General features: G+C 40.6%; 1 protein-coding gene across 1 annotated transcript; it reads right to left on the minus strand.

The window, feature by feature from the left end:
• Nucleotides 1-376: 376 nt before the first annotated feature.
• tent5bb (terminal nucleotidyltransferase 5Bb) lies at nt 377-10,728 on the minus strand. Its single transcript, XM_042507160.1, has 2 exons — nt 10,286-10,728; nt 377-2,062 (listed from the first exon to the last, which is right to left on the minus strand). Exons 1-2 carry the CDS (start codon nt 10,439-10,441, stop codon nt 1,037-1,039), a joined length of 1,182 nt encoding a protein of 393 aa, XP_042363094.1. The 5' UTR covers nt 10,442-10,728; the 3' UTR covers nt 377-1,036.
• Nucleotides 10,729-12,280: the final 1,552 nt, after the last annotated feature.

Genomic DNA, 12,280 nt, shown 5'->3' on the forward strand with positions numbered 1-12,280 from the left:
TCCCTCAGGCTGAACTGCATTAAAAACTGTTTTGTTTTATATAAAGGATATCACTACATGGATTTGAGAACACTTTGGAAAACCCTTGCTGGTAAACACAGTTTATTGCTGCATATACACATGCAAGTTATGATTCTTACCTGCAAAGTGAAAGCCATATAACAACAACATTCAGAAACACCATTGTCTTCTCTCATTTGAGATGGACTGAAAGTAAAAAAAAGTGAGCTGTGGTCCTATTAGTCCACATTTTATTTGTTTTTGGAAATCAAGGATGTCGCCTACTGGGCTAAAGAGAAAAAAAACCATCTAGATCGTTAACCAGCTCAAAGTTGAAAAGCCAGCGTAAATAAAGACCACAAACGTACCACATCTGTCCATTTTTGACATTTTTTAATGATTTAAAAACAAATACCCTGACCCTGGATATAGAAATGCAAAGTACCTGCATGAAAAAACATCAAAAACAATTCTTACAGAGCAAATACTATAAAGACAGTTGGTCAGTTTTAGGCACTTGGAACCACGTACAGTCTTAGTTTGTCATGCTACACAAGAAAGTATTTCTTTGGTCCTTTTTATCCTCCAAATCAGTTCAGCTGAAACCACAGACAGAACAAAAAAACAGTTTTCTGGTTTCGTACAAAATATTTACATTTCTTTAAAGACCAAATGCAAGCCTTTATCAGACAAAAAACAGACCTGGCAAAGTTCCTCCGTCATGTATCAACCCTTCATATTGTTTTATCCACATTGGTTATGAAACAGAATTAAAAGGTATAATTTTAATGGCTCGAATGAGGTTTTTTTTTTTTTTGGTTGTTTTTTTACAGCAGTATTAATCAATATAACTTAGTGGAATGGTTTTGATATAAGATTTGGCAAAAAAAAACATTAATTCCTTTTTGTCAACGATGGGCCCCAAACCAAAAAAAAGCCACATTGCTACAGAGGTACCAAGCACTCAAATGAACACTCAGCTTACATCAATGTCAAATTAAACAGAAAGCCATCCACGCATCCTAAAAGTCACTGTTCAACTGCAAGGCAGCCACGTTTGATAAGAGTTACTGCATGAGTGCATGGACGGCTGAACTTGTGCCACATAATAATTGCTGAAGTTGACGTCTCTGACATAGGGAGCAGGCTGGTAGTAGCAGGTGATGTTGGACAGAGCGGGGATAGCGTTCTGTTCGGCCATTACGCGCAACGCCAGGGCCGAAATAAGTGCCAGCGTCTGTCTGCGCTCGTGGCCCATCAGGCACACGGTGCTCTCGTCCACAACTCGCCTCAGCGTCACCAGGCACTCATAGCGCTTGTGCTCCATGCCCACGAAGTGGTTCTGCAGATACGCCTCCAGTTTCCTCTGCTGCACAGTTATATCGGGGAAGTCGATGAAGAAGCGCGAGCACATGTAGCGCTGCATCTGTTTCATCTGAGCCTCGGAGGACGGCCGGAAGCCACGTACCAGCAGGTGGCAGTACTTGAGCAGACCGCCACCCCGGATCTCTTCTGGGCTGCGGGTGGCAATAGTCCGGGTGCGAAGGTGACTAAGAGCTTCCTCAAAGTCTCCATACATGCTCTCCCCCTGCACGGTAGGGTGGAAGGTCTCGGACATGGCCGTCTCCGAGCAGCGGTCGAACAGCAGAAGCGAGTCCAGAGTGATCTGGAAGGAGTCAACACTGAACTCAAATTGCCTTCTCAGGGAGTCCACAAACTTCAGCTCCACATTCTTGCCGGTGTTGTTGGACAGCGAGATGAGGCTCCAGCGGTCCGTCTCATTGCAAACTTTCACCAGTTTTTGCACGTACGCTTCCTTTAGGGCAAGGGCCGTGATCCGCTCTCTGCACACACCTTCAGGTAAGAAGTCCACCAGGCAGTCCAGCACCACGTCTTTCACCAGCCGGAAGGTTTTGTCATCAGTCTGAGTCAGGCCGAAGATCAGGTCCAGGTCTTTGTAGCCGAGGCCGTTGTCCTCATGAAGCACGTGGCTGGCTGCCGAGCCATTCAGCTTGACGTCACATACCACCACACCACGCTCCTCCAGGCGAGCCCTGACCACCTAAAAAAGATAGATAGAGAAGAAAAGCTGAGTGATGGATGTCTACAAAAAGACAATCAGAAGAGAAGAAAATACAAGTATGTACATACAAACAGGGAGTTGCTTTCTCCACACTTCTTCAAATGAAAATAATCAGAGGTGCTGTCATTTAAACATATTCAATGAAAGAAGTATTATGAGTCATGAACACAGTGCTCATTTTATTTTAAAAGTTGAATTCAACAGCTATAAAAAGTCCCAAAACACCACATTAAATCCAAAAACCACCAAATTAAAAGTCTATGAACACCAAATAAATTTCCCAAGTTTCGTATGAATAAAAGAGCTTTGCAAGACCAATAAAATATTTGTTTTTCTTTTCCCACATATTACTAAAAGTGTACATGCTTATATAGGCATGACCAACTAGTAAATAAGGATATTTGGTTCTGCATATCTTGATTAGTTGAATTTAGAAGCTAAATATGTTAATATAAGAAATCATGAATACTGCAGGATTTGAATATTTGTTGAAATATTTCATTGCGGGAACATGCAGAAGCTACATGCAGAGTCAGGGAAAACCGGTGGCAGATTCCTGAAGCAGGCAGCTTTTCGGTGTCTCGCTTGAGGACACTTTGACAACAAAGTAGCTTCAATGGCTGCAATCCTCCATTAACCATTGCTGATCCTCTTGCTTGAGGGTGACAACCCTACACACTGCACAGTAGCCTACACCCTCTGATGAGTTGCATACCTGATTTTGCACACTTATCTCTTCATTTATGAAGGACAAGCAACATCAGCACAACAGAGATAAGCTGTAGAAAAATGACAAGTCAGTGCTTGTCTGCTGCAGGAGCCTCTAAACATGAAAAATGACAGTTTGGTTGTGAACTTTTAAACTTGTGCCCTGTGACCACAGTGAGAAAAAGTGATCCCATGCATAGGTTTTTCTCTGGTTTTTGGAACACAAATCATACTGCGCTCCTGGGGAAAACCTCTGAGCTACATACAGCTGAGATGTTTATGCTTCCTGTCTGTTGCATCACTCAAATGACACTAAGATGAGAAAAAACATACAGACAAGGCCAATTCTGGAAAAAAATGCAAATCACAGCTGTCTGTTTGAAAACTCTCACAGAGCCACAGGGGTCTGCTGCTGTCCCGTCAGTCTGTGCAGCTGGACGTCTCTCAGGCCAGGTAATCCTATCGGAATTTATTTTGGACACAATCTAAGTGCAAACTGTAAATTTAATCTGATCCACCTTTTTTAACAATGCCCCACAACACAAAGGGGATTCTCCCACTGTATTTGTTCAAGTTCAACTTTGTTTGTTTGTCATTTCCACATAACAAAGTACACAGAAACAAAATGACATTTCTCGTGGCCAGAGGTGCGAACAAAAATACACAAAACACGACATAATGACAAAGATCATAAACAAATAAAAAAAGAACAAACAAAAAAAGCTGAATTACAAACAAAAACAGCATAATGAAACAATGAGGTTATCTCTGAATATATATACAAATATAACTGAATTATTAAAGCTATGAGAATGTATTAAGATTGCTGTGAAGAGTGTAGCAAGATAAATAGTGCAGGGGAATAAATACAAGAAGAAAAACAGTTATTATTTCACAGAGTGGGAGTTTCTTGGTAGTCATCACTATGAGCGGTGTAAAAATTGTGAAAATATATGTAAACAATGCTGTTTAACTGAAGAGACAATGAACATATTATTTTGTCATAAGGTATCTGTTTGGTTTACCAAAAGAAGTGTGAAATATCTGGCATTTCTGGCCGGTTTTCTAGACAATTTGGGTTTCTCACTCTGCATGTGAGATTCCACCCCTCTGGATTCCCATCATAGCGAGTTTTAGGAGAGTCATTTGTTAAATTATTTTACAACTACAAAAAAATTACCAATTATCTTGAGATTTTACAATGCAATGTCAGAAAAAAAGTTTCTTAAAATCCTACTTCCCATGTCTAAGCATTTTAATGCTTTTTAAACTAATTTAAGTCAATTTAATATTAACTAAGGCCTTGTTTTTAGATTAATGTATTTGATGCCTATTAAGACTTTTTAAGGATCTGTGGAAACCCTGTACTTAACACACAGATATGGAACTAGTATCAGTCCTCTAATCTTACAAGAAAATGTGTGTATGTTCCACAACATTAAAATTTTCCTTGGAACTCATGGTTATGGAAGAAAAAAAAACAGATTTCAATCCTTGAACTTTTCTCCTGTTCTCTACATTTATTTTTATTTCCTAGATTTCTCAAAACACTTGAAGAATATTGTCAGAAAACTAACACAAATCAAAGACACCATTAAACTCACCAATCCTGTGAGGAAAAGTCAAATGCTTTTGCTGAGTGAAACTTCACAGGGCAGTGGACATCACCGCACAGAAGTGGATGTTTTCTTAAACTATCCGGTCAGGGAAGCCCACCGCAGTATTTTCTCTGACCTCACACTTAAACAGTTGGTCCGAGTTAACAGCACGCCATAATCTGCCTGTCTGGGGGTCCCAAAAAGGACTGTATGAGGAAACACAGCTCTGCCACCCCCCTCTGTCCCCGTCCTTCAGCACTCGTAAAACAGGCCAGTACATTTCCCACATGACGCACCAGCACCTGGTGAGCCGAGCGGAGGGAGACACTTCCGCCGACGTTGGAGGAAGAAAGCCTTGTAAAACAAGAGCCGCAAACACACCAGACTGTCTGGTGTTGACAACGCCTTGGCGACACATAGTGTAGTCTCTCCACTCTCAATAGTTTCCTTGAGAATTTCATTTAAAGCTGTGGCCTGAATGTGTTTTTATTATGGCAGTTTGAAATGACCCAGCCATTTACCAGCCCATAGGCCCCTGGACACCACTGAGAGCTCTGGGCAGTGAGTCAGATGATCCCACTGCCAAGGATATGGCGACAGCGAGTGAGAAGTTACGAGTCCCTGACCTTCATATTCACTCCAAAACTAACCCAGCCAGTCAGTCGTACAGTAGCTTGGCAGGCGGCGAGGGATGATGATGGTTTTTCCTCTGATTTGAAAAGCTTCCTTGAATTTCTAACGCACGGGTGGTTATTTCACCTGTCTGCTCAGACCAGAGGGAAACGTGATGCTATTACGCCAATTTGAGATGGATGTTTTCAATATGCTTAAAGGGTTCACAGACATTTTAGCTGAAGATTTTTGAGCCAGCCATGTAAGATAAAAAGGTTGGAAGAGCCCCATAAATGAGGTAACTCACTATACCATGTTACATAGTAGTATGTTGAATTCAGCATTGAAATTGTTTCCTTATATTATAAATTTGTTAAATAGGTTTCTTATTATAGCTATTAAGCTGTAGAAGTGTGTGTCTGTTACTGCAGGTTTTATCCTACATAAATCAACTGGTACACAGGGCTATACTGAATTCATGGGGGCCAAGTCCCCCTAAATTTACACACCACCTCCTAATTTTATTGAAATATTGGGATTTTTCATGTTTAATTATTCAGTTATCAGTTTTTGTCTTCTGCTACTTTTGTATTTGCGCTGGTGACTCGTGGTCACATTTAAAGGTCCAGTGAGTACAATTTAGTGTCATCTAGTGATGAGCCAAAGGAAATTTCTTCCACGTGCCAAGTGTGTAGCAGAAATACGGAGGCTAATGTGATAACAAATATTTTAAAAACTCAAAAAAGTGACTGGCCCCATCTAGAGCTAGTGTTTGGTTTGTAAGTTCTTTAAAAACACCATGGCAGACTCCATGAAAGTGGACCCGCTCAGTATGTAGGTTTAAACTGCTTTTACTAAGGTAACAAAAGCACAATGATTCTTATTTTCAGGTGATTACACAAATAAAAACATATTTATGAACATTATATACCATTCTGTCAATATACCCCCCTAATCCTACACACCAAACCTTTAAAGACTAATACTCTAACTCCCCCCAGGTTGCTAAAACCACAGATATGTTAGGGAAAAAATACCTTGGTTTCCTCAATGGTACAGTAACAGCTACCACACAGGAAGTGATGGAAAGTTTGAGCTGCATTTCCCGCTTTGACGCACAAAACCTCCAACTTCATCAACGGAAAAACCAGCCAAAGAGATCCTATCAGCGCCGCCCACACTGTCTCGAAGCACAAAGATGTGCAAAATGTTCAACTTAAAGCCAAAAACTGAGAGCCAAGTTTAAAAAATCATTACCGGACGGTCTGAATCGCCCACTGCCTCTGGGGAGCACTGGGAGCATGTGGTGTCTTCATGTTGCTCACTCTCAACAATAGCCCAGTGAGGAGTTGGTTTACAGTCTGGCGAGGGCCACGCTGGAGTCAGGCGACTGGTCTTCACTTACCACAGTGATGCGTTGTCAAGCCTGACCCACAAGCCCAGTGTTATTACAGGCACAAATCTACCATTCTGCTTCAAATCCAGCCTCCCTCTCTACCATCTCAAAAAGTGGAGTACTAATTCCAGTAGCTAATACAATTTAAATATGATATCCTGCAGAGCTGGAATAAGAGACAACCATCATGGTGGCCAACAACAACATCGGCCTCCATCGCTCCACCCACGCACATAAACCCACTCTATAAATGACGTAACCTATGACACACACATTAGATATCTGTGTTTATCATCATGTGGTGAGATGGTATGTACATGCAGTAGGGCCTCAGCCTGCTGAGGGGAGCATGTACCAGATATTCTGGGCTGATGACTGTCGACGTTAAATGGAGACTACAGAGGTGTCAGTAACAGTAAAAGTCTTCCTTCACTGCTCCCATGGCTCGCTAACAACCAGACCACAAACAGATGTTATTCAAATGCAGACAAACCCACCATTGAGAGGGGCTCCTCCGACCTCTCTGGGAGTGTGATCCCCTGGTCACCTTAGCCGCCGCGTGTGACGACAGGAGCTGTCTCAGGTAGACAGCTCTGTCTGTCTGGCGCGCTGGCTAAAAATAAAATGACATTAAAGGAGCAGACTAGTGGTTTCGCATGTTAAAAGCCAATTTACCATGAATCACGAATACCTCGCATTACTGTCAACCATTTTCCAAAACATATCATAGTGGTTTAGATCACTGAGTGTGTTTTTTCCTTCCTTCCAGGCAGCCGTTGGTTTCCCCCTTCATGGCCATATGGTATGAAAATCAACTTGCAGAGACTTGAAACCCTGCTTGACATATTCCATGACAGCGAACATGAAGTCTGCCCTTAATGTTTGTCAAAATAATGGTATGGCTGCGTAGTGATGCATTGCAGGGTTTTCACACCTGTCTATACTTACGGTTACACTGTGCTAACACAATATGCAAACTGTCAACAGCAATACAGTATGTATAATTTGCAAGGCCTGAATATCAGTGAAGGTATTGCATGTATAATTTCATGGATTTACGCAAATCTAGCCCTTACATGAGGGAAATCCCACACAGGGTATGGTAACACATGAGCAAATACAGTCATGTGACCATCGCCTATGGAGACGATAACGTGCGTGCTTTTAGTTGTGACACAAACAGAAAGCTACCTTGCTGATAAATACTGCAAAATATATAATATTGATACATTTTCCACTTTATTACATTCCACGCCTGGCTCCTGACTCACTGCCAGTGAGCCAGTTTTTCTCACTGGGCCACTTTTTCGTAGCCAGTATCATACAACATCCAAAACATTCTTATCCCAAATTGTCCCATATCGCCGCTTTGTTTGTGGATTTTCACATTAACATATTATGCTCTAGGTTTCCTCCTGCATCTGCTGTTCCGGGATGCTGCAGGTCAACAAAAGCACATGGTTAGCTTAAATAAAAAACATCATGGTTTGCCTCTACATTCATACAGGAATGTACACCTGGCTCCCGGGTTAAAGTCCAGGGTTTGTTGGACTGCATGTGAACAAGACGACTACCCATTGCTAATTCACTCATGTGTGACTGTACCCCTATAGTTATTGTGATTGTGAGCCAGCACCATCTCTCTACAAGGCTTCGAGACCCCTCTGCTGTTACAGCTTCTCTCGCCATCATGGTAACATGCTAGCTTACAATCATGTGAAGTTGAAGGCATGTAAAGCGATTTTAAATACAAATGTACAAATTATAATCGTATTAGTGACAGTTTTCTGGAAAATTTTCCCCAATTTTTTGTTTTAGTTTCTAACAAAACCCTCTTTTTTTAAAGTATTTTGGGGTAATTTTCTTGTAATTTTTTTTACTGATTTCTCGCTATTTGTGGGACATTTCTTTCCAAATTGTTCATTGTCTTTTTTCGCCATGTTATTGAAAGAAATCAAACAAATTTGCTCAGGTTTCAAAGGGTCAACAATCTTGTGAAGCACAAGGAAATAACCGATCCAGGCTTAAAAGGTTAAATTACCCCAAAAAACACTTAATACAATACACGTAATGATGTCCAAATGTGTCATTTTTCTCACAGCTTTTCAAATGCAGTTTCTTTTGTTGTCATTATTTGTTATTTTACCATTGCTAATATGAACTTTATTTTTTTGTTGTTTTTTATTGTTTTTTTAAGATAAGACTCCGTAGGCTATATACACAAACAGACTTTGGATTGCTGAAATGTGTATTTTTGTACTTAGGGTAATGCCACATTCAACATGTAAACATGTTAGCACTCTCACAGGAGAGAGACTGGAAAACTGCTACTGAAAAACAAAACGTGTTTTGTGGTCCCTGTTATCTACCAGACGGTGTAATGAAGGAAAGATGTTCAGTTTCTGGTCTTTCTTGATTTTAGAGGCCCTTGATTTTTTGCGCGTGGGGGTCTTTTTCCACCACAGGATGACCACAGAAAATATGAATCACTCCAGTTGAAATATGAACCTGGATTACAGGCAGAAACATTTCAGCGATGTCCAGGAAAAATGCAGGCGATTCCCTGTACGTCCCATTCTGAGTAACTATACTGCAGCTCAGCCATTATGATCTGTTGCTCATTTTCACCAGAGCTGTGAAAAAAAATTTAACTTCAGGAGCATTAGTGAGCTAGTGGAAAAGCGCAGTCATGGTGTTAGATCATCCCGACGAGTGTCTGCGTTAAACATATGAGTGTCAAATGGCTTTTTTAAGTGTAATCAGCTCTGCCTCAAATCCTTAACACTGTTAAAGCAGTCGCAACGTGCAGTATCTGTCCAGAGAGATCATGCTGGCTTCAGGTTATTTTTATCCTTACTGTTAGAGCAACAAGTCGATTTACATCTTAGCATGCAGGTATAATCATTAAAATGTTACTACCGTCACAAATTCTCCCAGTGAAGACACAAAACTCATCATTTTTTTCAAAGTTTCCAGAAGTCCAGCAAAATCACTCACAGAAGGACTCTAACACATAAATCAGCTGATTATGAATATGCTGAATGTAATTTGAAACACACCTCCACATTGTTTCATTCAGCTCGTCATGTTGAAATATGTATAATACGGTGTGTGTGTGTGTGTGTGTGTGTGTGTGTGTGTGTGTTGGGGGCGGGGGATGATACACAGATGGATTTTTTCAACCTAGTCAGCTCTCACGTTGCTATAAGGGACTGTACTTTATCAGAGAAGGGGGTGGTTTTCACATGACTTGTTTTTATATCGTAACTCTCCCAGAACTACAAGTATTTTTCCTTGAGCCTCCCTGGGTGAAAAAAAGGCCTTCCTCCACGATCATTAACCATATTTCAAACAGGTTTTTTTTTTGTCTTGTTTTTCGGCTATGATCAGTGGTGTGATTTTGGAGATTTTTTGAATAAAACATGCCTTTAAAACCCACTTTGGCTCTTAAGATTTTAAATAAATACAAAATACAACCACTGAAAGCTGAATTCCCTTCCCTTAAGCCAAATCAAAAAGCATAACTCCCTTCCCAGTGCATAAAAACTTTTTAAAGTGCGTCCCCCATTTTGCACCACCACCTTCCCCTCTCAAAAAATAACAAACAGTCCCTAAAGACTACATACAAACTCTACAATATATTAAAATAGGATATCTTAACCAGGGAAGTAACCTCAGAAAATAAGTTATTCCTAATGCTTTTTCACGCCTTTTGGAGTTTAAATAAAAATAATGAAAGCTGCATTAATTCTTGCAAAACGTTAAAAAAGAAAGTCATTTAGTTCATTTAAGTTTTTATCACCATTTTTCACCACTAGCATCCCGAGACTTTATTTTAGAGGGGTGATAAAAATGTAAAAAGACAGCTGGATGGACCGGTGGTCTCACCTGGACGATCTGCCGGGGCTGCACGGACAGTGTGGGGAAGTTTCCTCGGCCGTGGATCGGGACGCTCTCCCCCAGGATGGAGTCCAAACGCCGCACCTGATCCCAAGACAGCACGCTGACCCGCCGACTCCGCTCCGAGGCATCACCGGAGGACATGACGAACCGGATTGAACGCGCTGTCCGCAGAGTGTGGAGGCTAAAACGACAGCAAGCAGCGCGGCGCAATCCTCCAGAAGAGCCGATGATGTGCGGAGAACTGTGCGTAAAGTGCGTAAAAACTCAAGACAGCAGCTCTATGTCTCCTCTTTTTTGGGGTCTCACAAAGCTCCAAAATGTAATAACGTGACGGCAAAGTTTTGTGGAATAAAGAGCATCTCCAAAACAGAAAGTTGCAGTCCCTCTCTGTCTCTGTGTGTGTGTCTGCACTGACTCTCTCCTCAGATTAGAGCCGCCTCTGCGCGCACACCGGTTTTTACCGAGCAGGGATTAACAGGAGCTTTCCTATTGGCTGGACGGAGATTTATGAACGCTTCAATGTGCAGAACACTACAATCAACCTACACACACACACACACACACACACACACACACACATACACACGGTCTTTATCTTTTGTCTTTTTATTTTTTTTTTACATACACACACATATTCCTTTTTCTTCAGAGACACACACATTAACGCGCGCACACACCTAGGTTTCCCATGCCTCAGATGATAGGTTCAAATACTGTAGGAAATATGTTAAGTACCAGTTAAGTCAAGCACCAAGGCTCCAACGTTGTGTATTGTTTTGAGTGTGTTGTATACACGTTGGAAAATGGCAAAATAAAGTGTGTTTTAAAATACCTTTGTTTAGACTACAAGTAGTCCATCTACTAAGCAAGCGGTGGAAATGAACAATCAAAATAAAGCCGGTGAGAAAAAATATGGAAACAAATAAATAAACAGCAATTTGGGGCGGTGGGGGGGTATGTTTTTTTTTATTATTTTGAAAAGGCATCAACAGTTCAATGCATAAATTAGCAAACCAGCACCCCAAGAATAACAAAATTGCGATTACATAAAAAAAATTGGGGGGATACCAGTTAAACACTTTTTATTTTTTTATTTAACACTCCAAACTTAGGTAATGACTCAAATGTTGCCAAATTTGTCAAAAATAAATGAATAAAAAATGTAAAAAATAAAGTAATTAATGTAAGTCCTTACTGTAGATCATAAAGAGCGGAAAAAACATTTTTTCAGGTCTTTAAAATAAGTGATAGTCCAGCCCATAAATAAATGCACACCTTTATTGTTTACATCTCACACTGTCACTGTCGTCCATGCGTAGATGCACGCTTCCTTCTGCGCAGTGATACAGTTGGTGGGTGTAGTTTCTTTTTATTTATTTATTTAATACTTTGAACACCACAAGCCGAGTGCCATCTAGTTCCATTAAACTGGAGAGAAAACAGACATATCCATCAACAATATCTCCAACACTCTGCCACTCACACTAAAACAATCTAGATTGATAAATAGCACAGATAAGACTAAAATTTTGTATTTTTATTTTAGGATGAACTGTCCCTTTGAACTGAAACAAGACTTAGAGGCTGTAATGCTCAATATAAAGAATTGTCATAATTGACAGCATAATGAGGTGCCCCAGAAAAGGCTACACCTGTTTACAAAAGTAATGATGTCAGATGACGTTGCTATAGAGCGACAAATGGTCATGAGGAGATCAACCAAACACTGTACATGAACACAGGAGACCACTGCTATTGTCCCATTTTCAGAGTGTTGTTTTAAACATGGAAACATTTTTACATAATTTATTACTACAACCATAACCTATTTTCATTATTGTCATCATGGTGACAAAGCGTTAATCTTAACCAGGTTATTTTATCCCAAACCATGGTGTTTCCCTAAACATAACTAAGTTTTGTATGTGCTTTAAACCAAACCATAACCATAGCATTGTCATACTGTAACAGTTTTTTGGG

This window comes from Plectropomus leopardus, chromosome 18 (assembly GCF_008729295.1).
Source record: "Plectropomus leopardus isolate mb chromosome 18, YSFRI_Pleo_2.0, whole genome shotgun sequence".
Classification (NCBI taxonomy): domain Eukaryota; kingdom Metazoa; phylum Chordata; class Actinopteri; order Perciformes; family Serranidae; genus Plectropomus; species Plectropomus leopardus.